General features: G+C 31.5%; 2 protein-coding genes and 1 long non-coding RNA gene across 19 annotated transcripts in view; 1 reads left to right on the top strand and 2 right to left on the bottom strand.

The window, feature by feature from the left end:
* LOC143243177 (uncharacterized) overlaps positions 1-27,288 on the bottom strand; it is a 386,181-nt gene that overhangs the window by 5,493 nt on the left and 353,400 nt on the right. For 2 of the 8 annotated variants that reach the window (XM_076486982.1, XM_076486983.1), the window contains exons 3-8: positions 22,829-22,895; positions 22,411-22,512; positions 21,714-21,791; positions 17,694-17,739; positions 11,783-11,855; positions 6,306-6,459 (exon numbers count right to left, since the gene is read on the bottom strand). In XM_076486982.1, the coding sequence (XP_076343097.1) occupies positions 6,434-6,459; positions 11,783-11,855; positions 17,694-17,739; positions 21,714-21,791; positions 22,411-22,512; positions 22,829-22,895 (392 nt within the window). In that variant the 3' untranslated portion in view covers positions 6,306-6,433. The other 6 variants (XM_076486979.1, XM_076486981.1, XM_076486980.1 and 3 more) reach the window with 6 other exon arrangements.
* LOC143243181 (uncharacterized) overlaps positions 1-27,288 on the bottom strand; it is a 188,717-nt gene that overhangs the window by 62,337 nt on the left and 99,092 nt on the right. The gene's annotated exons all lie outside the window — the stretch shown is intronic.
* The window catches only part of LOC143243176 (histone-lysine N-methyltransferase SETMAR-like), a 38,059-nt gene that overhangs the window by 8,720 nt on the left and 2,051 nt on the right, over positions 1-27,288 (top strand). For 2 of the 6 annotated variants that reach the window (XM_076486972.1, XM_076486973.1), the window contains 2 exons: positions 3,311-3,375; positions 18,124-18,699. The exons of 1 other annotated variant lie outside the window; for it this stretch is intronic. In XM_076486972.1, coding sequence (XP_076343087.1) covers positions 3,311-3,375; positions 18,124-18,257 — 199 coding nt within the window. In that variant the 3' untranslated portion in view covers positions 18,258-18,699. Of the gene's footprint in view, positions 1-2,099; positions 2,662-3,310; positions 3,376-9,875; positions 10,321-18,123; positions 18,700-25,361; positions 25,662-27,288 lie in introns of those variants that run through there. 3 more of the 6 variants (XM_076486975.1, XR_013024123.1, XR_013024127.1) reach the window with 3 other exon arrangements.

The following is a 27,288-nucleotide window of genomic DNA, read 5'->3' as shown; positions in this document are numbered from 1 at the left end:
TTATCACATTTTGTTTATAATTAATATTGCAATGTTCTGTCTTTCTTTGTTCAAACCTCTTATTCTTCAAATAGTGAACCCTGTACGAACTTATCTGACACAATAGTTACGCTTCACTGTCAGATTTACTCACTGATTCGAAATACAGAGTTTGTTTTAAGGGCAACGGGACATGAACTTTGTAATCCACAGTCTTGATATGTTAACCACTAGAACAGTTTTCTATAGAGTCCGAAGAAATTGTGTGTATAGTTTTGTCTCTTGTAGAAATGTTTGTTTCGTGGACGAGATGCTGGTAGGTTAAGTTACATTTCATGGAAGCAGACATGCGCATAACAATTAATTAAAGACATTTTAATAAATTAAGTCTGTGTTGTAGTACACATAAGAAAGGCATTGAAACTAGAGAACAAAATAGAATAAAAATAAATCATCTCTATGAGGTTCTTCCTGTTTCACAGATGACCACATAGCTCTTTTAAATACACCTGTAAATCATCTCTATGAGGTTCTTCCTGTTTCACAGATGATCACATAGCTCTTTTAAATACACCTGTAAATCATCTCTATGAGGTTCTTCCTGTTTCACAGATGATCACATAGCTCTTTTAAATACACCTGTAAATCATCTCTATGAGGTTCTTCCTGTTTCACACATGTTCACATAGCTCTTTTAAATACACCTGTAAATCATCTCTATGAGGTTCTTCCTGTTTCACACATGTTCACATAGCTCTTTTAAATACAACTGTAAATCATCTCTATGAGGTTCTTCCTGTTTCACACATGTTCACATAGCTCTTTTAAATACACCTGTAAATCATCTCTATGAGGTTCTTCCTGTTTCACAGATGTTCATATATCTCTTTTAAATACACCTGTAAATCATCTCTACAGGTTCTTCCTGTTTCACACATGTTCCCATAGCTCTTTTAAATACACCTGTAAATCATCTCTATGAGGTTCTTCCTGTTTCACAGATGATCACATAGCTCTTTTAAATACACCTGTAAATCATCTCTATGAGGTTCTTCCTGTTTCACACATGTTCACATTTCTCTTTTAAATACACCTGTAAATCATCTCTATGAGGTTCTTCCTGTTTCACAGATGATCACATATCTCTTTTAAATACACCTGTAAATCATCTCTATCAGGTTCTTCCTGTTTCACAGATGATTACATATCTCTTTTAAATACACCTGTAAATCATCTCTATCAGGTTCTTCCTGTCTCACAGATGATCAAAGATCTCTTTTAAATACAACAGTAAATCATCTCTATTAGGTTTTTCCTGTTTCACAGATGATCACATATCTCTTTTAAATACACCTGTAGATCATCTCTGTGAGGTTCTTCCTGTTTCACACATGTTCGCATAGCTCTTTTAAATACAACTGTGAATCATCTCTGTGAGGTTCTTCCCGTTTCTCACATGTTCACATAGCTCTTTTAAATACACCTGTAAATCATCTCTATGAGGTTCTTCCTGTTTCACACATCTTCACATAGCTCTTTTAAATACACCTGCAAATCATCTCTATCAGGTTCTTCCTGTTTCACACATCTTCACATAGCTCTTTTAAATACACCTGCAAATCATCTCTATCAGGTTCTTCCTGTTTCACAGATGATCACATAGCTCTTTTAAATACACCTGCAAATCATCTCTATGAGGTTCTTCCTGTTTCACACATGTTCACATAGCTCTTTTAAATACATCTGTAAATCATCTCTATGAGGTTCTTTCTGTTTCACACATGATCATATACCTCATTTAAATACACCTGTAAAACATCTCTATGAGGTTCTTCCTGTTTCTCACATGTTCACATAGCTCTTTTAAATACACCTGCAAATCATCTCTATCAGGTTCTTCCTGTTTCACACATGTTCACATAGCTCTTTTAAATACACCTGTAAATCATCTCTATGAGGTTCTTCCTGTTTCACAGATGATCACATATTCACCTGTATAGATCTGTGAACTACTTTTAACCATTTTTTGTAGCTTATAATATGTTTCATCTCAACAAAATATTATCAAAAGATTTGTTTTAATAAAATAACAGATGATTTTGTTTATTTTTTTGTTTCAGAGTTTCGCACAGGCAACACTAGGGCATTTATGTAATACCGTTCCTACTTTTTTAACTGATAGTCCCAAATGAAAGCTGCTAGACAACATTAAACGCCATCTATTGCGCTACCATTTGATGATCGAATAGTGAGATTTGACTGTCATACACAATACACCTATGACGCATGAAATTAGGAAGCCTCTTTGGTGGGTAACTGTAACGAACCGTGAATCGTTGGATTCACAGTCCGGTTTGGTAGTAGCTGTTCTAAACTCGGGCTGATATTTTACTACAACCAAATCTTCCAGTGACCGCTTCGACATTAAAGTCACATGTATGCATACTTACAACAAAATATTAGTGCTAACTGGTTACAGAACAATGATAATGACCAATACTGAACTCTACAATATTATATATTCCTTATGGTTTTTGCTTGTTTGAAGTTAAATATTCGAGTAATGTGAATGACAAAACTATCTTTTCACCTGAGAACTCATTCAAGTGCAGTTTGTATTCTTATAGGTTAAAAAAACTACTGCTTCTTTTCGTTAGTAAAATATTTGATAAGAGTTGAAAATTTAGGCTTTGGGTCAAAACTCCTCAATATAGAATTAGTTATTTGACAAAAGATCAAACTGTTAATTATTTATTATAACAAGAATAAACTGTGAAGAATTTCTATAGTCATTAAGGCCCTCCAGGGTGGGGGGTCAGTATTAAATTGTTTGTTTGTTTGTTTTTAATTTCGAGCAAAACTACTCGAGGGCTATCTGTACTAATTTAGCAGTGTAATACTAGAGGGCAGGCAGCTAGTCATCACCACCCACATCCAACTCTTAGGCTACTCTTTTACCAACGAATAGTGGGATTGACCGTCACATTATAAAGCCTCCACGGCTGAAAAGGGTGTGACAGGGATTGAACCCGTGATCCCCAGATTACGAGTCGCATGCCTGAACCCACCTGGCCATGCCAGGCCCAGTATTAAATATATAAACTGGAAAGATAAAATCCTTGGTTAGATTCCTGCTAAAACATAAACGGTGTTATATTAATATTGTCTTTAATTGATATTTTACCAGTGATCTTAAAGAAATCTGTTCGCTTTTTCAATTTATGTAAAACTTCTGCTGTTCATTCATCAAACAAATTTGTTTAGATAAAAACAAAGTACCGTAGAACAAAAAATCATATATAAAAAACAAGCTTATTACGTTGTTTTACAGGTTTATAGATGACAACCAACTCTCCGATAACCAGGTTTATAGACAACCAACTTTTCCATTACCAGGTATATAGATAACCAACTCTCACATTACCAGGTTTATAGATAACCAACTCTCCCATTACCAGGTTTATAGATAACCAACTCTCCCATTACCAGGTTTATAGATAACCAACTCTCCCATTACCAGGTTTATAGATAACCAACTCTCCCATTACCAGGTTTATAGATAACCAACTCTCCCATTACCAGGTTTATAGATAACCAACTCTCTCCATTACCAGGTTTATAGATAACCAACTCTCCCATTACCAGGTTTATAGATAACCAACTCTCCCATTACCAGGTTTATAGATAACCAACTCTCCCATTACCAGGTTTATAGATAACAAACTCTTCAATTACCAGGTTTATAGATAACCAACTCTCCAATTACCAGGTTTATAGATAACTCCCATTACCAGGTTTATAGATAACCAACTCTCCATTACCAGGTTTATAGATAACCAACTCTCCCATTACCAGGTTTATAGATAACCAACTCTCCCATTACCAGGTTTATAGATAACCAACTCTCCCATTACCAGGTTTATAGATAACCAACTCTCCCATTACCAGGTTTATAGATAACCAACTCTCCCATTACCAGGTTTATAGATAACCAACTCTCCCATTACCAGGTTTATAGATAACCAACTCTCCCATTACCAGGTTTATAGATAACCAACTCTCCCATTACCAGGTTTATAGATAACCAACTCTCCCATTACCAGGTTTATAGATAACCAACTCTCCCATTACCAGGTTTATAGATAACCAACTCTCCCATTACCAGGTTTATAGATAACCAACTCTCCCATTACCAGGTTTATAGATAACCAACTCTCCCATTACCAGGTTTATAGATAACCAACTCTCCCATTACCAGGTTTATAGATAACCAACTCTCCCATTACCAGGTTTATAGATAACCAACTCTCCCATTACCAGGTTTATAGATAACCAACTCTCCCATTACCAGGTTTATAGATAACCAACTCTCCCATTACCAGGTTTATAGATAACCAACTCTCCCATTACCAGGTTTATAGATAACCAACTCTCCCATTACCAGGTTTATAGATAACCAACTCTCCCATTACCAGGTTTATAGATAACCAACTCTCCCATTACCAGGTTTATAGATAACCAACTCTCCCATTACCAGGTTTATAGATAACCAACTCTCCCATTACCAGGTTTATAGATAACCAACTCTCCCATTACCAGGTTTATAGATAACCAACTCTCCCATTACCAGGTTTATAGATAACCAACTCTCCCATTACCAGGTTTATAGATAACCAACTCTCCCATTACCAGGTTTATAGATAACCAACTCTCCCATTACCAGGTTTATAGATAACCAACTCTCCCATTACCAGGTTTATAGATAACCAACTCTCCCATTACCAGGTTTATAGATAACCAACTCTCCCATTACCAGGTTTATAGATAACCAACTCTCCCATTACCAGGTTTATAGATAACCAACTCTCCCATTACCAGGTTTATAGATAACCAACTCTCCCATTACCAGGTTTATAGATAACCAACTCTCCCATTACCAGGTTTATAGATAACCAACTCTCCCATTACCAGGTTTATAGATAACCAACTCTCCCATTACCAGGTTTATAGATAACCAACTCTCCCATTACCAGGTTTATAGATAACCAACTCTCCCATTACCAGGTTTATAGATAACCAACTCTCCCATTACCAGGTTTATAGATAACCAACTCTCCCATTACCAGGTTTATAGATAACCAACTCTCCCATTACCAGGTTTATAGATAACCAACTCTCCCATTACCAGGTTTATAGATAACCAACTCTCCCATTACCAGGTTTATAGATAACCAACTCTCCCATTACCAGGTTTATAGATAACCAACTCTCCCATTACCAGGTTTATAGATAACCAACTCTCCCATTACCAGGTTTATAGATAACCAACTCTCTCATTACCAGGTTTATAGATAACCAACTCTCCCATTACCAGGTTTATAGATAACCAACTCTCTCCATTACCAGGTTTATAGATAACCAACTCTCCCATTACCAGGTTTATAGATAACCAACTCTCCCATTACCAGGTTTATAGATAACCAACTCTCCCATTACCAGGTTTATAGATTTATAGATAATAAAACTCTCAATTACCATTACCAGGTTTATAGATAACCAACTCTCCCATTACCAGGTTTATAGATAACCAACTCTCCCATTACCAGGTTTATAGATAACCAACTCTCCCATTACCAGGTTTATAGATAACCAACTCTCCCATTACCAGGTTTATAGATAACCAACTCTACCCATTACCAGGTTTATAGATAACCAACTCTCCCATTACCAGGTTTATAGATAACCAACTCTCCCATTACCAGGATAACCAACTCTCCCATTACCAGGTTTATAGATAACCAACTCTCCCATTACCAGGTTTATAGATAACCAACTCTCCCATTACCAGGTTTATAGATAACCAACTCTCATTACCAGGTTTATAGTTTCCCATTACCAGGTTTATAGATAACCAACTCTCCCATTACCAGGTTTATAGATAACCAACTCTAACAAACTCTTCATTACCAGGTTTATAGATAACCAACTCTCCCATTACCAGGTTTATAGATAACCAACTCTCCCATTACCAGGTTTATAGATAACCAACTCTCCCATTACCAGGTTTATAGATATTTGGTATCATTTGTTTGTATAACTTTAAATTATACAACTGTTGATCATTCAGTATACATCGTAAATCAAAGACATTGAAGTAACTTTTCTCAAGTTAATTTTCTTCGTATAATCCTTCTCTAGTGGCAGTAATTAGTCTTTTGTAAATCGAACATGCTAATCTCATAAAGGGTTACCCATGGATGTAGTTCCATTATCTCTGACCAGTGCTTTCTACGTGTAGTGTTAAAATATATACGGATTTTACATACCATCACTGTGTCCCAAGTTAAGGTTCAACATCCAGGATTACTCAAGTAATTAATATCACCCGCTAGTACAGCGGTATGTCTATGGATTTACAACGCTAAAATCAGGGGTTTGATTTCCCTCGGTGGGCTCAGCAGATAGCCCGATGAGGCTTTGCTATAAGAAAACACACACAAACATTTAATAAAGTCAACACCACAACGATGTTACTAAACTATAATGCAATCAACTGTGGTATTTTATTAAGACAACGATGTTACTAAACTATAATACAACCAACTTTAGTATTTTATTTAGACAAGTAAAATAAAAAATACAACCAACTTTAGTATTTTATTTAGACAACGATGTTACTAAACTATAATACAACCAACTGTAGTATTTTATTCAGACAACGATGTTACTAAACTATAATACAACCAACTTTAGTATTTTATTTAGACAACGATGTTACTAAACTATAATACTATAATACAACCAACTTTAGTATTTTATTTAGACAACCAACTTTAGTATTTTATTTAGACAACGATGTTACTAAACTATAATACAACCAGCTTTCATATTTTATTTAGACAACGATGTTACTAAACTATAATACAACCAACTTTAGTATTTTATTTAGACAACGATGTTACTAAACTATAATACAACCAACTGTAGTATTTTATTTAGACAACGATGTTACTAAACTATAATACAACCAACTTTAGTATTTTATTTAGACAACGATGTTACTAAACTATAATACAACCAACTTTAGTATTTTATTTAGACAACGATGTTACTAAACTATAATACAACCAACTTTAGTATTTTATTTAGACAACGATGTTACTAAACTATAATACAACCAACTGTAGTATTTTATTTAGACAACGATGTTACTAAACTATAATACAACCAACTTTTAGTATTTTACAGACAACGATGTTACTAAACTATAATACAACCAGCTTTCATATTTTATTTAGACAACGATGTTACTAAACTATAATACAACCAACTGTAGTATTTTATTTAGACAACGATGTTACTAAACTATAATACAACCAACTTTAGTATTTTATTTAGACAACGATGTTACTAAACTATAATACAACCAACTTTAGTATTTTATTTAGACAACGATGTTACTAAACTATAATACAACCAACTTTAGTATTTTATTTAGACAACGATGTTACTAAACTATAATACAAGCAGCTTCCATATTTTATTGAGACAACGATGTTACTAAACTATAATACAACCAACTTTAGTATTTTATTTAGACAACGATGTTACTAAACTATAATACAACCAACTTTAGTATTTTATTTAGACAACGATGTTACTAAACTATAATACAAGCAGCTTCCATATTTTATTTAGACAACGATGTTACTAAACTATAATACAACCAACTTTAGTATTTTATTTAGACAACGATGTTACTAAACTATAATACAACCAACTTTAGTATTTTATTTAGACAACGATGTTACTAAACTATAATACAACCAACTTTAGTATTTTATTTAGACAACGATGTTACTAAACTATAATACAAGCAGCTTCCATACTTTATTGAGACAACGATGTTACTAAACTATAATACAAGCAGCTTCCATATTTTATTGAGACAATGATGTTACAAAAGTAAAATACAACCAGCTTTCTTATTTTATTAAGACAGCGTTGTCACTGAACTTTTATGTAACGTTAGCACTTTTGTAAATAATGCTTTCGTTTGAGTTTCTGAAACTGTTTGTATCACTCGTAATGTAACTGCTGGGTTTAATTATAGTCACAGTGTCCATTGCTGTAAACAGTTTTTGAGTACGTTGTTTTTGTAAATCTTCAAGGTGAACCCTCAGTTTGAGACTTACATCTTTAATCCCCAGTACAATATTTGGTATATCATTTTTGGTATGCCAAGACATTTATCGAAGTTCTTATTTCCAGTATATATTTTCAAACAAGTCAAAATGAAGAGAGAAGTTTGTATTTCCCTTTCATATTCTCAGCAGTGATAAATCTGTTTGAAGAACGTGGGTCGTGAGATCCTAATGTAATACAGCAATATGCTATTCTCTATCACACACAAGTGAGATCCTAATGGAATACAGCAATATGCTATTCTCTATCACACACAAGTGAGATCCTAATGGAATACAGCAATATGCTATTCTCTCATCACACAAGTGAGATCCTAATGGAATACAGCAATATGCTGTTCTCTATCACACACAAGTGAGATCCTAATGGAATACAGCAATATGCTATTCTCTGTCACACACAAGTGAGATCCTAATGGAATACAGCAATATGCTATTCTCTGTCACACACAAGTGAGATCCTAATGGAATACAGCAATATGCTATTCTCTATCACACACAAGTGAGATCCTAATGGAATACAGCAATATGCTATTCTCTATCACACACAAGTGAGATCCTAATGGAATACAGCAATATCACACACAAGTGAGATCCTAATGGAATACAGCTAATATGAGATCCTAATGGAATATTCTCTATCACACACAAGTGAGATCCTAATGGAATACAGCAATATGCTATTCTCTATCACACACAAGTGAGATCCTAATGGAATACAGCAATATGCTATTCTCTATCACACACAAGTGAGATCCTAATGGAATACAGCAATATGCTATTCTCTATCACACACAAGTGAGATCCCAATGGAATACAGCAATATGCTATTCTCTATCACACACAAGTGAGATCCTAATGGAATACAGCAATATGCTATTCTCTATCACACACAAGTGAGATCCTAATGGAATACAGCAATATGCTATTCTCTATCACACACAAGTGAGATCCTAATGGAATACAGCAATATGCTGTTCTCTATCACACACAAGTGAGATCCTAATGGAATACAGCAATATGCTATTCTCCATCACACACAAGTGAGATCATAATGGAATACAGCAATATGCTATTCTCTATCACACACAAGTGAGATCCTAATGGAATACAGCAATATGCTATTCTCTATCACACATAAGACACCTTTCTTCATTTACAGGAGGCTACTATTTAGAATACCTTGGTGTCTTCTTCAACTACCATCTCAGCCGAGCTTAGCCTTTTCTCCTTTGCTTGCAAATTGTGGAGTGCAATTGCTGTAATTTTAATAGCAAGCTAAAAATTAGCTAGTCTTTATGTGAGTCTTCAGAATACAAACAGTGATCTTTCTTTACCTTTGTTTGGTAGTAATGATAATATTTTTACAGTCTAAAGTTTTGGAAATAATTATATGAAAATGAACTGCACTGTAGTTTAAACTGTAGTTGGTTGTTATGTAATAAATTTAAAGTGCAACACCTATAAAATGCAAGCAATCATACTCTCTTCAGTAGTAATGGTAATAATCCCCTAATAGCTCATAATACTGGAGATCAAAGTTGTAGTTGGCTAAGAATATTCTATGCAAAACATTGTGGTTAGGCTTTCTATTTTTGTAGAATATGGTATGTGATACTGGTGTTGTTAATAACAAAAGTTGAGGTAGAAAACTAAAATGAAGTATTTTAGTGTATATTCTTTATGTGATAGGTGAAGGTTGAATACAGATCTTTTCACTGTGTTACCCCAGCTGGAAATGGATTAAGAGGAGCTACTCTTCAATGTAGAAATGGAATCTCAGTTCCATGCTGTAAAGGTTGCATGTGAGGGTCTTCCTCATTCAATTTAACATATGAGGAGCAAGAATTGTGCTGAAGGGAAGAGCATAAAATTGAAAAACACAATTGTGATGAACAAACTGTATCAAATGTCTAGAGGATGGAGCAATCAGGATGTGGTCATTCACAGTTCAGGTGAAAATGGCCAATGGAGAGAAAAGAAATCTTCTATCTAAAATTATGGAACAGCCAAAGATCAGTTGAAGGACAATAGGTGTTACTGGACACCAGCCCATGGTCTTCTTAAGGAGCACAAAGAGACAAAAGTAAAACCCAAAAAAAGTTTTATACTTCCTTGACAGTATCTTTGGCCACAAGATCTTTATCACATCCTTGAAAACAAAGATAGATTGTGGGTCTGAAGGAGTAGAAAATAAAATGAGAAGAGAAAAATGAAGTGGAAAGAAAGAAGGTGGATGAGAACTTGTAGAATTAACATGTAAGTGCAGAAGAGTGACAAACAGATGTGTGTCTATTGGGCATGACCAAACAGGATAGTTGCTGACAAGAAATGCAACAAATCTGACACTGAGTAGTGGGAGGACAGGAAGAAGGGGAAAGTTTTAGAGGTGAAACAAATATATTAGAATAGACTGAGCCTGTCAAGGAACAGCAAGGCTGTGAAAGATAAGAAATCAGAGAAAGTAACTAAGGCTGATGCCAAGCTGCTTTGGCCCATGGACTCCAGAGAATTAAGAACACCACTAAAGACATCAGGTCAAAAAAAGGATAAGAAGTAGGTAGTCATGCAATGGTAAGGAGTGTATCCTGACCAAACAGGTCTCAACAGTAGAACTAAGTAAGTAGGGTACAATATATATGTAAAAATGGCTGGTATGGGTTGAGAAAACTCTATGTTGTTCGCTCCTCTACATAGAATTTTCTCAACCCATACCAGCATGAACCCTACTGTCAGGTGAGGTAGAAAGCATTAAATAATCACAAGGATTATAATAATTGAGCAAAGAACATGATGATCACAACACACAGGTTGAAGAGAATGAAAGCAATATGATGCATGATGGATTCCACAAAATGCTGTACAATGGTAGCAACCTCCTCCACAATAAACAAGCTTCCCCACAAAATGCTGTACAATGGTAGTAACCTATTCCATAATAAACAAAGTATAAATAAAACTTGTGTGCATAACACATCGCCCATACAAGACATATTTGAAGTAATTATTCCTTGAAAATTCAGGACAAAATTAAAGCTTTTGTAACAACAACAACAACCAAAAAAAAGCGAATAAATGTTTCATAAAGAAATAAATATCTCATCCAATTCAACTCAAAAAAGTTTTAACAGGTCTGCTGAGGAAATGAATGAAGTTATCACGAGTGCAAGCATATAGGGGAATTTACTGCACGTGTATGTTGTGTTGCCCTCCTTTGTTGGAGAACTATTGTTTCATGATGTCATCATGCACCTTCATGGTCCACATTAAACACACAACTTTAGATAGGATTTAGCACAAGGCTAGTGGCATGTAAATCTGATAGACTGAAATGTGAGCGAAATAGCAGTTTTGTGTATGATAGCAAGTATTCTCTCAGTAACTGTCATGTTGTGCTCAAAGCAAATTTAGTAACTATTTTAACTTGTGTTCTCACTTGGGAATGCATTGGTCCTATTAAATGAGCATACAAATTTACATATAAATTATATTTAGGTAAAAATACTAGATACATGTGTTAACCTAAATGTGGTTGTTCATAAGGAGTTTTGAGCATTAGGAAAATTTTAATATAATTAATATTGAAAGGATACACTTACAAGCAGTTCTACAGCAAACAACATTGTTTTTCTCCAACATGATAGTTTCCCATAAGCTCTGAGAGTTAGACACCTAATATAAAAGATTAATTTTAATATTAGAGATATTTTATTTCATGGGTACATCAACAATGTAATAAGTTTTGCAATACATGACAAATGTGTGTTATGAGTCATAAAGATATATATATCAATAGTTTATGTTCTAGTTTCTATAAAAAACAAAGATATACTGGACATTTAGTCAACAGCTTCAAAACAAATCAAGTTTTCAACAAGCAGAAATAAAATTTTATAATAAATATTAAAAACACAGTAATATCAAAATACATCTTTCATTACAGTATTGCCTTAAAACTCCAACACCAACATTAAAACCTGAAACAGTTGGATCACAATATTCTGATTAACTTAAAAAATAAACATTATTAAGTGTAACAATATAATGATAGGTACAATAAACATAATACATACACAGATTCAATATTTTCAAGAGAAGATATTATAAAGAAAGGATCAAAGATAAGTACAAATATTGCATCTTTTAAAATAATAATAGCAACCAAATAAAAACAATGAGAAACTGTTAATGGTTAAATATGAAGGGGTTGATGTTATTAGAGGCTTTCTTTAATAAAAGCTCCATAATCTGGAGTTGAGAATTTTTATTTAAACTTTTCAAGAAATATGGGGTAGTTGTTATTCTCATTGTATAACTGGATACAAGGACTCAGCTAGATTATTTAAGTGATATCTACTCCTAGTTAAATTCCATGTGTTCATTCATGTATTTGTAGGTAACATGTAGACTGTCTCCAGCTTTAAATCATTAGTACAACATAATACAAAGGAGAGATGTTAAACTTGAAATTATAATGTATACTAAACAATAACTACAAAGTATAATTGATATGTCTGTAATTAAAAATAAAGTTTTTAATCATATGATGAGTATCTTATTACACACTAGTGAGGACTTCTCAACAGAACTTAACAATATTTTATTGTATAAATGTGTGTGTTTTTTTTATATACTGTCCCTTTTATCCAGTACACAGGAATGGTGCTTCTATGTAAATAATGTAATGAAATATGTATACTTCACAGACAGTAAACAAATTTGTGACTGAATTAGGAAAATAATTTCTACTATCTTTAAAGTTCACTCATCTTGTACTTACAAAAAACTGAGAATAAGCATTCATTGACAAAACTACATGAGTGAACAAACCTACAAAAATGCTTGAACAATTTAGAACTTATTAAAACAAGTGCAGTCTTCAATAGATCATAGGGTGACAAAAGTATACATGAAAAAAGCTCTCAATATTTGTTTTCCCTTTTCCAAATGTGTTGCTGAATCACTTGAGAGGAAATTTAAACTCAGAATGTCCAAGCAGTTTGTAATAAGTACACCAAAACCTTTTAGACTTTAGAAAGTGAAAATAAAAACAAGTTGGCTGGTGTGATTTTTATTCAAAATTAAATTCATAGATCCAAATAGATATTTATAAAAAAGGAATTCACACATTTACACTTATAATGCACTTAGTAAAACTGCATGATTGTTATATTAAACTAAAGAAATTCACACTAAAAAATTAATACTTTACACAAAAAAACTCACATCTTCATCCTAATTAAGGTCTGCACACTAAAGTGATAAACTCTGACCATCCAGGTTAAAATCAACCCACAGATCTGAATCATATGGTTTTTGAACCTATTAAAAATAATGTGTTGCTTATAAATATAAATAGTAGTGTGTGTAAATTTATGCATATATACACCCACCCCTAAAAGCAAATTATACCACATATGAAAACATAAGCTGATAGAATTGTACATGTGAAACGTGGTACACACTGCATATGTTCTTGAACATTTTAAGGGTTTTATTGACAAATTTAATGTTATCTTAACAAAGACTAGTGTCTGCATATTAAAACTTAGCTGACTTAACCTGTCATGAGAAATCACATCTTCTGCCTCCAACACAAACCTCTCTTTGTTACATAACAGAAGCATAAAGTTTTACAGAAATTTGTGTATCTTAAATATAAATATATAAAAACACATTAACCTTATAATTACAGGCACCCTTATACTGTGCACATCATAAGAATTTATGTTCTAACATTCCAAAATTAATAAAGCAATCTTATTATCAATGAAGTTAGTATCACAGTTTACATTCTAGTCCAAAGTTTTATATTATCTATGTTTTAATTTCTTTATTTAAAAACAACCCTTAAAGGAGAAATCTTAAAATTCAGTTTGATGAACAATTTCACAAAGTTTTAACTGTTAGATTTTCTAGCTGTGAGTTAGATATAGCAAGTACACAGAGAGAAGCTAGATTAATTGTTCTGTTTACACAGTCTTTGTTCAAGCTACTTAGGAGACACTGGAAGGAAAGAGAAATAAATTTCTTTGGATTCTAAAACATCAAAATATTAAATTTTGTGACAAAGTAAAAACTTACTATTAAGAATATAACATTCTTTGATGAAAAGTTAAAATGTATGTATATTTTTTCTACTTTTAATTTTAAATATTTCATTGCACAATATGTTGATGATAACACTCAAAATATTCAAAATCTGAGTGCAAATAACTAGAATACAAAAATAAAGAACCTTTAATTAAAATAATATTATTTTCGGTTTGCAAATTATTTGTAATCTTTAACAAAATTTTGCCAGGCATTGTGAAGATATATTAAGAAAGCTCAGAATTATCATATTGTTGCACTGTTTATCATATCTTAATACAAACTATGCCAAATGGCCTATCCATGAGGTGAAATAAATGAAAGGATAATTTAAGAAAAATGATAATTTTTAATCCTCTAATTACTAAGTGTCCATGAACCACATACCCTTTTAATACATTTTTCTAAACTATTTATCCATCATATTACTTGTGAGCCTACAACCTTCCTAGAAAACAATTAACCACAAATATCATTAATATTGTAGTTAATATCACATTGTCTTTACACAGAAGATGAGTGATTCTCCAAAACTTGTAGTAAGCTCTTTTGTCTGATAGTTGTAACAGAAACAACTATAAAATTATTCAATATTATTATTACATAAATAGTATTTACACAACATAATAATTATTTTTAAAATTATCTAGTTACAGCAGGTAACTAATAATAAACGTTACAACAGGTGACTAATAATAAACGTTACAACAGGTGACTAATAACAAATGTTACAACAGGTGACTAATAACAAACGTTACAACAGGTGACTAATAACAAATGTTACAACAGGTGACTAATAACAACATGTTACAACAGGTGACTAATAACAAATGTTACAACAGGTGACTAATAACAAATGTTACAACAGGTGACTAATAACAAATGTTACAACAGGTGACTAATAACAAATGTTACAACAGGTGACTAATAACAAATGTTACAACAGGTGACTAATAACAAATGTTACAACAGGTGACTAATAACAAATGTTACAACAGGTGACTAATAACAAATGTTACAACAGGTGACTAATAACAAACGTTACAACAGGTGACTAATAACAAACGTTACAACAGGTGACTAATAACAAATGTTACAACAGGTGACTAATAACAAATGTTACAACAGGTGACTAATAACAAACGTTACAACAGGTGACTGATAACAAACGTTACAACAGGTCACTAACAACAAATGTTACAACAGGTGACTGATAACAAACGTTACAACAGGTAATAATAACAAACACTGATAACATTTGTATGTAAAAACTAACAATTAATTTTTCTTACATACAGTTAAGGGTATGATTTTTAAAATCCAACAGCAGCTACCTTATTTTAATTTTGTTCAATTGAATTGGCCTGGAAAGGAGTACAATTTATAAATTGGAGTACCTGAATTTAATAAAAGCTGTTTAACATTTGTTCCAACAAAAAAAATTAAACTATATGTTTAACATTTGTTCCAACAAAAAAAATTAAACTATATTACCTATAGGACAAAAGTCAGAAAAAGCATTTAACATTTGCAAAAAACTGAGATCAAACTTAGAATTCAAGTCTTGATGAGGAGATTAAAAATTGTTGTTCCAGTCTTAAACATTTTCAAGCACAGCAAATATATATGTCCCTAATTTTGAAACTGACAGATAAAGAGGAAAGCAGCTGGTCAACAGCAAAGTTTCAGGTTATTCTTTTCAACTGATACTCTTGTAATAAACCTACAAAGCAAAGGTATGGAGCAGATTTTGTGATAACAGGATGTAACTAGTGAATTCATTAACAACTGGCCAACATGATAAGAATGGTATTAAATCTGTAAACTACATGTCAGCATGAATACTGCAACTGAGTCAAGAGAATTAACTATGTACAACAAGATACATACATATACATTTATTAATGACTATGATCTCTAAAAACTCAAGTAGCTAGAATGGTGACATTTTTTTTAAAAATCTGAAAACACAACTTTTATTAAGACTCAACTGGTTTTCTACCTTTTAACTAAAAGTTGTAAAAAGGGTTTTAATAGACATTGCTTATTCATTTTATTTTTATTTCATATATTTTTGAAAGCTAAACAGAGGTTATCTAAACTATCTGTCCCTAACTTTTACATGACAGAAGACAGCTAATACACAGTATCTACTAATGGTCTATTGATATAAGACCAAGTAGAGACCATGATTCTTAGAGTGCAACTATGTTCCCAAAGTCTGGAGAAACATTGTTTCAGTAACTGCCATTAACTGGTGTTACACAAACCACTAAGCCACGACCAACCATAGACTTTTACATAAAAGAGAAAATATGTTACTGTGTAACACTAGGGAATTCAGGATATTTCAAAACATATTTCCTTACAGAATTAGAACTTAAAACTTACATACTATTAAGATATAGATTATTGGCTAAGTTTTCATGCCATAGTAACTGGTATAACAAACTCTCCATCATCCATAGTAAACAATAGCCAGGTTGAAAGAGTTAAACTTAAGCACCTTGCTTCATGATTCATTTTTATTTCTAATAATATTTTAAGTGATCAAAATTTTATTTCTTAGTATATAAACAAACATAAATATCTTATTCTAATAAAATACATCCTAGTATCATATATTGTTTCAGACTTCTGAACAGAGAAAAAAAGCTAATTGTGAAAGTGTTGCTGAACTAAACTAAGAGTTGACAAAGCTTAATTTTGAGAAAAAAGAAAGATATAGTATTTTCAGTAAATTTTAAATTCCTGATATGTTTCTTTCTTTCTTATGGCCACATTTTTCAATTTTCCATTTAGATTTTATGAATGAATTAAAGAAAAACAAATGATTTTTCAACTATTTTTTTTCTATTACAAAGTTTCAAGAAATAACATCAAGTTTAAAGTATATTATATCTACGTACTGATATTCACCACTTGTCATGCTATCAAATGCTTATGACAAAAACTAAAATCCTTTTACTAAAAAACAACTTTGTGCAATTATAATAAAACAGTTAAACTTCCTTAAGGCAGTAAGCTAACAAGAACTTAGAAATTATATTTTTATTTAAAACATAACAGAGCTTCTTAAGACATGTTAATGCACCAAATATATACTTGTAACAGTCTTGTAGCAAACTACCCACAGTTGTTTGTTCAATACAAACTGAAATTCAGATGTATCACTGCTTACATGCATTCTGTCTTACACACTTTACATTTTATAAACTGGTTTTGGCTAAATTTATGTTCCTGCACCTTGATGTAATTTTTCTAGCAAATTAGTTTGTTGTTAGTGTGAAAGTATATATACCCCTTGTCTTTCATTACAAATATTAAATATTATAAATTCAAACAATTATTTATCTGTTAGTAAGAACTAGAGTATACAAATAATTACTAAACATTATATATCAAATTTATACACACCTTGTAACCACCAAAAGTAACAGATTTACAGATGAATGAATACACCCTATGTTCAAAGAAAGAAAACACAATAGTTAATTAATAACCTGCCTATAACTAAATAAATGTTTCCATAGCTAATACAAAAATCTATGGCAAGTCAAATTTTGTATACATGTGTAAAGAAGTAACATATCACTTAATATATGATTAAGAACTGAAACTATTAATGTTTGGAGAAACTCCATAATTACAGAATTGACAAAAGCAAAGACAAGTTTTTTTTGTTTGTTTTGCAAATACTTGTGAAACATACAGCTGTCTTTATTTTTCTCAATTCTATATTACTTGACAGGTTTTTACCTTATAACAGTAATTATAAATTTTTTATTAGACAACTTATTTTCAGATGTTTATAATTACTTCCCATTTATATTTGTGACAAAACTAGTAACTCTACCTGCTGTCATTTTCAACTTTCTTAACTCAACTAACAACAAAATATGGATGCTGCAAAAATGGGAATATGAAGAAACATCAATCTTGGTCATCCAAAGTTTCAAACAAAAGAACATTGAGAAGTGAGAAAACTCATCACTATAAACTCAGGAAGGTCTAGAAACATGGGACAGAATGATGACCAAATCCCCCAGTGCTACGGGATATGAGAAACAGATGAAAATAAAATCTTGGGAGAGGGTGATAAATCCTTTTGACAGTAACTTTGCCTAAAAGGTTTGACATTGCCTTAGACAAATATAAGAAAGAAGAGAAGGGATAAGAATGGAAACAACAGAGGATGAAGAATTATGAGTTTTATCAATGGATAAAACTTGGCAGAACAAATTCAGAACTTTATAAAGACTTTCTTTTGGGTTTCAAGGGCCAGGAAAGCAGAATTCACACTGTCATGAAGGTTACCATTTTAACAATATGATTATAATTGTGCTTTAAATTGACAAATGAGTACACAGTATTAATGTTAAGAGCTTAATTTGCAAAATAAATAAAGATAGTATTCAGAAACTATTTTGGTGTATTTTAATTATTTAATAAAATATATTATATGTATCAATAAAACATCAACTGTCCAAGCCATGTTTTCAATTTCACAAATGTTTGGAATAATTTTCACTGACATAAATATTCTATGCACAAAAAGATCAATGTCCCAGTCTGTGTCACATTTCCATTTCTTCTTTGACTTGATCCAATCATGGTTTTTTCTCTTAATGACCTTTCAGAATAGATTCAGTTTCATCTCTACTGCTGCAGGTTTCACATTTTTCATCACTTGAGACTTCTTGGGTTTGTATGTCAAAGTACAATCGTTTTTCTCTTTTTTCAGTTAATCTAGGTTTTCTCACTTTTCTACCAATTTTTACTTTTGTTTAAATTGTAACTTTTCTGTTTCCAAATGCTTTTCTCACCCCTTTCACAAATATAATAATTTGCAGAATGATCTAGACTTACAGCATGCTTATTAGCATCACAAACTAGTTTTTGTGTTGTGTGTATCCTTTTGCTTAGGACATTCTCACCTTGGAGTTCACTGAGATTCCAGTCTCCAAACTAGTTTGTCCATGTGACAAGACAGAAAGAATCTTCCATCACACTCTACAAATTTGGATACTTTATAAAGTGCTTTTCCAAAAATGCATCTGCTCTTTTATTCTTCAAGTTGAAATCACTAAATGTACTGAAATTAGCCATGAACTCATTGTGAAGAAACTGAGTAAACTGTTTTGTGATTTCATCAGTGTTTATTTTAACTGTCAAATTCAACAAAGGAGTTGAGAATCCTATTCAATTTCCTTTAAGAAATGTAACACTTTACAACAGCAAGACTTGCTGGGAAAAAGCAGATATTGTCTCTTACTACAGTTTATTATAATTAGCACTTTTTCAACAACGTCTTGGCCATTGCTAGTAATTCTGTTCTATACTGTATTCTGAACACCATTTTTGTGCTTGTCACTTAGTTTTAGTTAAGAAAGAAGCCTTGTTGAAGAAAACCTAATGCTGATTTTATTATAAGCCAAGAGATCATCTTCCTGCAATTTATATCAATCCAATTTGAGCTTTGTATTCAATGTTTTCTATATATCTGATTTCACAACAAGATTGAGCAGTTTTTTTGTGATGACAAGAAACTTACTTGAAGTAAAAATGTATCTCAAGGCAGCCCCTGTGGATATTAAAACATTTATTAACGTGACCTAAGAAGGTTTAAACGTTGTTCTCTACTTTATTTTAATAAAAGTTTTAACACCCCGAACCAGCCATCCTAAGATACATGAGCACAATTTTCATCATGGTTTGGATATCACCACCCAGAAGAAGATTCATGGGCTTGTCTGATTGCATTTTCTCAAGATAAGGTTGAACTAGCTGCTGACAAGGGGTGATTGCTGCAGTGATAGTGTGTTTTATCAAACTGTACCAAAATAATCAGACAAAGACTATTTTAAGAAAAGGCCTATTGAGTTCCTTTTACAAACCATCAGACATATATTAGGTCTAAACACAGGTTCATGATACAGGTTGATTTATTTGATACAATGTAGAAAAAAAAATTATTTTTTTATGATATATATGTATGTATATCATCAGTGAGTGAACACACCGAAAATGTCTACTCAAAACCACTAATAATAGACCTACAACAAACAGATCTATTTGAAAAATGAATAAGTTAATGATTTACTGGGCCTAACAACAATACATTGGAATGAGCAGCCACATGTGTGGCTTCACAGTTCCCTGCCTAAACTGATAACTCTTATCATTCAGTATCAAATAAAAATTGATGTTGAAAGGTTTCATGCAAGCAATAAAAAAAAACAAAAAAAAACTGGACACATCTTAACTCTTAACATCCAAGTGCCAAATTGAGAGGCAGCCAGCTGCATTAGGATGTGATGTTGTAATAGGGACAATTACTAAAAGGAATGAATGTGTTTTTCTGACATGAACTGTAACCTGTTAGGATTGAAAATATAAAACACTGGTCACGATGTTGAATACATATGGTATATTATATGATGAGATCAAAATTGTTACTGATAAGAAAACTGATTCAATAATCATGGAAGATTTTAATTTTACACATTTAATGGAATCATATAGAATGTAACAGAGAGAAAATTTATTGGAGTGGTTCAGATTTTCTATACCAACTGGTGCTGTTTTAGTTTCTAGAAGTACTTCAGGGATTAATGTTTGAGTTATCTTTTAAGTGTATAATTAGCAATTTATCTTAATTTGTTGGTGAAATTAATCTTTGGGTACATCTAACTGTATTGAAGATTCTGAGGTATTACAGAATGAACTAAGTAAAATGGTAAGTTGAACAAATGTTTGTTAAATGATATTTAAATACAGTAAGTACAGGATAATTCATTTGACTTAAGTTAGATCACACATTCAATAAAGATGGAAACTAGCTCAAAGCATGAATAAAGAAAAAGGTCTTTACATGGTAGAAAACAATTCACACAAGCCATTCAAAAAAGTACTTCTTTGTTGCTATAAATATAGCGAATATAATTTATGATGTATTTTAAAACATCACAATTAAACGATTTAAAAAGATACCTCCTTATGTTAAGTCTCACTTGGCATTCCAAGTGAACAATTTTGGTCTTGTTATCCAAGATACTGACTTAATGAAATGTGTTCAACTAGGATTATTCCAGGGATGGAAGGATTACTTTATAGGGGCAGGGTAAGATCTTTCATCTTATTTTGTTGAGCTATACTCTGATGATAACTTAAAAGGACAACAGATTAGGTCTTGGAATGGACCAAATGAATTACATTTAAGGTAATTTCATTTTCTAACAGGATCATTGAGTTATGGAACGAGTTGTTGTGAGTAATTACTTACAGTAATAATACTTCTCTAAAATCTGAGATGTAATACTACAAGCAACATCTTATAGCTACATTGAATTTGCAATAAAATACCTGTGTATAGTAATTAAAATCTACCTTGCATATCAACACTAATTTTAATACTACTACAAAAAGAATTCTTACATTATACTCGAGGTTTCCTTGCCAATGTCAAAGAATGCAGATAAAGCCTGTTTTGATCTGATTTGCACACACCATAGTCTGTAGTAAAATTATATCCAAATTAAAAAAATTTAATAACAAATTATACAAATCAGAGCACCTGAGTAAAAGCAAAATTTATTTATTTGATACTAAAGTATTGATGTTTCAATATTATTTTAATCTAAACAACTCAAAACTGACCCAAATGTCAAAATCCATAAACACACACAGTTAAGATTATAATTTGACTACTTGTAATTTATGCTTGAATTTTTTTTAACTTATCAACTTTTAAATTGGAAGGAACAACAACATGATGTAGTCATTATTAACCTGGTAAAAGAGCATTCTAAACAACAATTTTTCTTTCTGATGACCCACAAGTTTATGAACAAAATTATAAATACCTTGTACTTAAACTGATTACATGAAAAGTTATTTCAACAACTATAAAAACTTGTTGTATAATATTACACAAACAAAGATTATTAACACAAACTAGCTCACCATTGGCAGTGCTATGGCTCAACTTTGAACTTTCATGGAAAAGCAACAGTCAAAGTTACAAATAATATAAATGTATATAAACAGAATACCAAAAGCATTATATTACACCCTAATTTTTCTTACGCACAAGTAAATATACTCCATTTTCAGGACTCGTGTGTACACTTACTTTGTTTCAGTTTTGTCATTAGAAACTCCATATCTGTTGAACTCTGTAGAAATGTACTCAGTTTTCTTCAGCCAAGGTACAGCTTTGTTGTGATGTCGTGATCTAGGCACACAATAAATTATCTTAATACCTTTGATTAAATTCTTTCAGAAAATGAACAGTAAGGTTATACTTCAATAATCATTCAGTTTTATCTTTTTACTTAACTTCAGAAAACAAAAATTTCAACTTTTGTCAAGTATTACTAAAACAACAAAAATTCATATATTACTTGTAGTAATGAAGAAAATCAGAAAATATGCAACTGACGGTATCACATGCAAATATGTTGTTATCACATTACTTTTTTTTACATGATATACCAATGAACCTATATAACAAAGATACTTAAACCAGTTTGTCGATGAACAAAACAAACCCTTTGGAATCTTGTGGTCCAAGGTTGTCTTCTTCAAGAAGCTTTTCATCTTCAAGGTCTAATGATGCTGAAAAAAATAATAAAGTTATGGTTATCACTACTGAAAATAAAAATCATGATGGCTTTTCACCAGTATTTTCTAGACACGTTATACGAATTCAAAATTGAGATATTAATAAGGTGAAAAAAGAGCTTCTTGTACCATTTCACACATTTACAAAGGCAACCATTTTATCCAATTTGCATGTCACTTTTTTCAACTAGCCTCATTTTGATAGTATAATCTAAAACCACACCAGGTTTAGTTATTGGTTGTTTAGTTTTGTAATCATCCTTTCCACTGTATTTCATTTCACCTTCATGTATTGTAGTAAGCAAAGTAACACGACATTTGTCTTTCCATTCCATTTGAATTGCTAAAATATTTCCTTTCTTCTTAATATCTCCCTTTTTCAGAGGCATGTCTTACTTTCAAAGACAATGTTGCATAATTCCAGACTTGTGTAATAATTATCAATATATATGACATTTCCATAATTTAATCAATCATTTGCATTTGGTTTTTTTTGTTATTTCAAAGTGCAAATATCTAAGAATCTTCATGAATCAATCTCAAGTAATGTATTTTGGAAAACCCGGAGTTCCTACAAGAGGTCATTCTTCCAATAATCAACCGACACGTGCTTTTTTAAATGAGAAATAAGTATCGACAAAGAAAAAAAAAAAGTGTAAATTTCCTCAATACTTTGTATCTTTCCATTTCTTACTTCATGAAGTAGAGGGAGTGTTACTTTAACTTTCTTCAGAATTCAAGGATCTCTAAAACTCATAATATGTGTTTCTCACAAAATATGACTGATTATACTTTGATCAAATATAGCAGTAAAAAAAATTCATATTCTTTAGATTCATCCATGAGACTAAATTTATCTGCAAGTCCAGCATTTATACCATCAAAAGAATGAATAAATGGATCAAATCATGACAATTTACCCATTGGGAACCAATGGATTTTGATTCACTATTTAAATCATTATATTTGATGTTGATGAAAATTTTTTTCTTCTTCATTTGAATAGTTACACTATGAAACACAAATTTTGTTCCTGGATAGTATGTATTATTTCTTAATTGCTTATGTTGTAAAAGTATAAAATTCGAGTTTGATTATGTTGAGATCACTTTGACTTAGAACATAGTGGTGAGCACTAGTGCCATGCAAGGTAGGTGCACTTATCAGACAAAGAATATGTTGGAAAGGAATCCAGCTTTCATCTTTATGTGACCTTGCAGGCCATGAGAACAGTTAATTTCTTGATTTCTTCATAAATGACACTGACACATCGGAATGTTCATTGGATCTATCTTTTATGTTTCCCATATACCATTCATGATCGTATAAGCATGCCACATATTTTCCTGGCTGATAATTGTCATTGCTATCATTACTCTATTTGAGCTGCTGCAGCATCACTTTCACTGCTACTACCAACAGTTACAACTGTGTACACATCATCATCTGATAACCTTCTCATATAGAATGTGTTGGTAGAATAAAGCTATGATGTGACCTAATACCTGCCACAGTTTTGTATTTTTCATAGTGCTCAAGTAGATCAAACTTTACACAATTCTGCAGGACTGATTCCTGATTGTCAAGAAAGAACTGAATGCCCTGAATGTGGTTCTTTGCCCAATGGTGCATATCAGAGACACTTAAAATTTGATAATTTATTATTTTACACAACATTGAACTTTTTTAAGATAATGTTCAGAGATGTAAGAATATATGGTAAAGGCTGATTACAATATTTCAATGGTATTCATAAATTATTTCAAAACTGTATGGATATATCTGCACCCAGTAACACACCTGAACTGAAGTTTGTTTTTTTCAAGTAAACAACGTATGGTCACAGGATACTTTAAAAAATTATAACTCAAAAGTAGGTTGAACACCATCCTGATTGTTTTTGTAGATCATATTCAGGGACGTAAGAATATATGGTAAAAAATCTGAAAAGGCTGAATAACTGGTGACATGGTCAAACTGTGGCCAGAAGTAGGGCTATTTTTAGTTAAATCGTAAAAAGTTACATGCAACTACATTCTTTTACAGGAGATCTAACATACTTTTAACTACAACAATTGCTGATTTATCAACTGATATGTCATAGGAAATTTGTAAACAAAATTCAGCATTGTATCATATTATGTCTTAAGAGCTATGACTTCTTAAATAAACCAATGTTTTTTATGATTTTTGGTTTTCAGGTGAGTTTACAGCCTCACGATGCAAATCCTCAGAGAGATAAACTTAGTTTGAGACCATTTTTGAATTCTGTGAGATTAATTCAGTCAGTGTAGCACATTTCAGCCTTCTAGCACCATAACTGTTGCAGCTTTAGGTTGCCAAGTTTGCCCGAAAACGAATTCGCCACAAATAAAAAAAAAATAATTAAATTTTACAGTGCTGTAAATCAGAAACTATTAGAGATACTGATCTAATCTTTGGCAATATTTCATTATATAGGTAAATGAGCACATGTGAAATTTTTCGAGGAATTCTGTGGGGGTCACCTCCAGCCCCCTGGATGATTTGACATGGAATGACCCTACAGTTATCTGATCCTCATCTGAATAACAAAAAGTAAAAGAAAGCTGTTGGAAATGCTGAACAAAATCTTCCAAAGACACAACAAGTTGAGAAAATAAGTTAAAAAGCAAGAGGCCATACGTCCAGGCTCTAAGGTAGAAAATGTAGAACAAAGCCGGGCCACTTCCTGCACAATAACAGCAATGCTGCATATAATAAAATAACTTAAACAGGAAACTAGTTTTGCATTATATTATTTACAAGCCCAATACAAAATCGACTGCATTAACTTCATTTAACCCCCATCCTTCTATTAACAAACATTAAAAATGTTAAAATTACTTCAGTAAAGACAAAGTTAATACTTATTTGAGATTTAATATGAAATATTAAGGCATATCATAACACAAAGAAACTAATTTTCTAGTATATGATTTGCAACAGCAATATAAGAAGAACTGACAGCTATGATCAGAAAATTTTGAAATTAAAACAAATTAAAAAAAAAATTCACTTTATAAAAATATTCAGCCTAGATCTTATTTATATACATACATATATTTTTGTTCTTTTTTAATGTGAAAGAGATCTTAAGACAGACTTTACAGTGAGTTTTAGCACTCAATTGTTAATTTTATGGGGCTATAAGTATATGTTAGATATTTTAATGAATGTCTTTCATAATAATTTTGAAATATTAATACCTGATTCAAAACATCAACAACTAATAAAACTGCTGTAATAGCAGCTAATATAACACAATTTAACAACCATGTATACACATAAAACAAAAGAAAAAAACCTTAACCTTTCTGGGTAACAAACTTTTAATACTTAAAATAAATATTAACCAAGGTATCATTCAGTTTACTACTTGTCATTAAATTATAACAGTTTCATGGAATTTTGTCTTTCACTTGTAATGCTGGTCAAGGATAAATACTAAAGGAACAAAGCTAAACATTTTTATCCTAAAATATACATCATACATATGACATGTTTAGTTGTGTTTTATTCAACCATAGCAAACATGGATTTGTGTAAAATTTAAGAAGAATAAGTTTTATCAGAATGATTATATTTTTATTTCAAAATATAGCTTAGGGTTTATATTTAATTATAAGGTCTATGTTAGTTGACCTTATAACAATATTGGTAGTTTAGCATTAAAACACAGTTGTCAGGGCTAATAAAACCAAGGCTAGCACACTCTCTATTACTGTAGAAAACATGGTTATTTTGAGTATCAAACATTTTGTGTTTTATACTAAAATAAATATAACTGCAATAATTTCAATGCAAAAACAAGTAATTATGAAAATATTTAATATTTCCTTAAATGTTGTTGTTTCTTTATGCTAAGCTACAGAAATAAGCACAACAAATACTCAGAATAGTTTTTTTACAAATAACATTATAACTAAGTGTAAGCTTGTTATGAGTGTTATAAATAAACTGATTTGAACTCTGTTATAGAAAAGTATAATATATTGATGTCAAATTAAGTAAATGAGGCCTTTTGACTTTCAAGAATGAAATTAATGCAACTTCATAATTAGATAACTATCATAAATGTATTTGTATATATCATCTTGCATATTTAAATTTGTAGTAATTTTGGTTAAATATGTTTTATTTTGGGGTCATTTGCATCAATGGTCATCAGATTTATTGAGTGACAACAGGCAATCTCTGAAATTTTGACAAAAGACTGCTATATGCTTGCATTTGATGTCAGATGGTAGATCTATTATAGTTTTATATTTATCATATCATGATACATAAGCCACAGTAAGATAAATACATTGCAACACACAAAATCTGTACTACACCTCTAATTAAATAAGGTAAAACAAATATTTTT

This window comes from Tachypleus tridentatus, unplaced genomic scaffold (assembly GCF_004210375.1).
Source record: "Tachypleus tridentatus isolate NWPU-2018 unplaced genomic scaffold, ASM421037v1 Hic_cluster_2, whole genome shotgun sequence".
Classification (NCBI taxonomy): domain Eukaryota; kingdom Metazoa; phylum Arthropoda; class Merostomata; order Xiphosura; family Limulidae; genus Tachypleus; species Tachypleus tridentatus.
The sequence above is the reverse complement of the archived record's forward strand: the minus strand, read 5'-3'. Positions and strand labels throughout refer to the sequence as shown.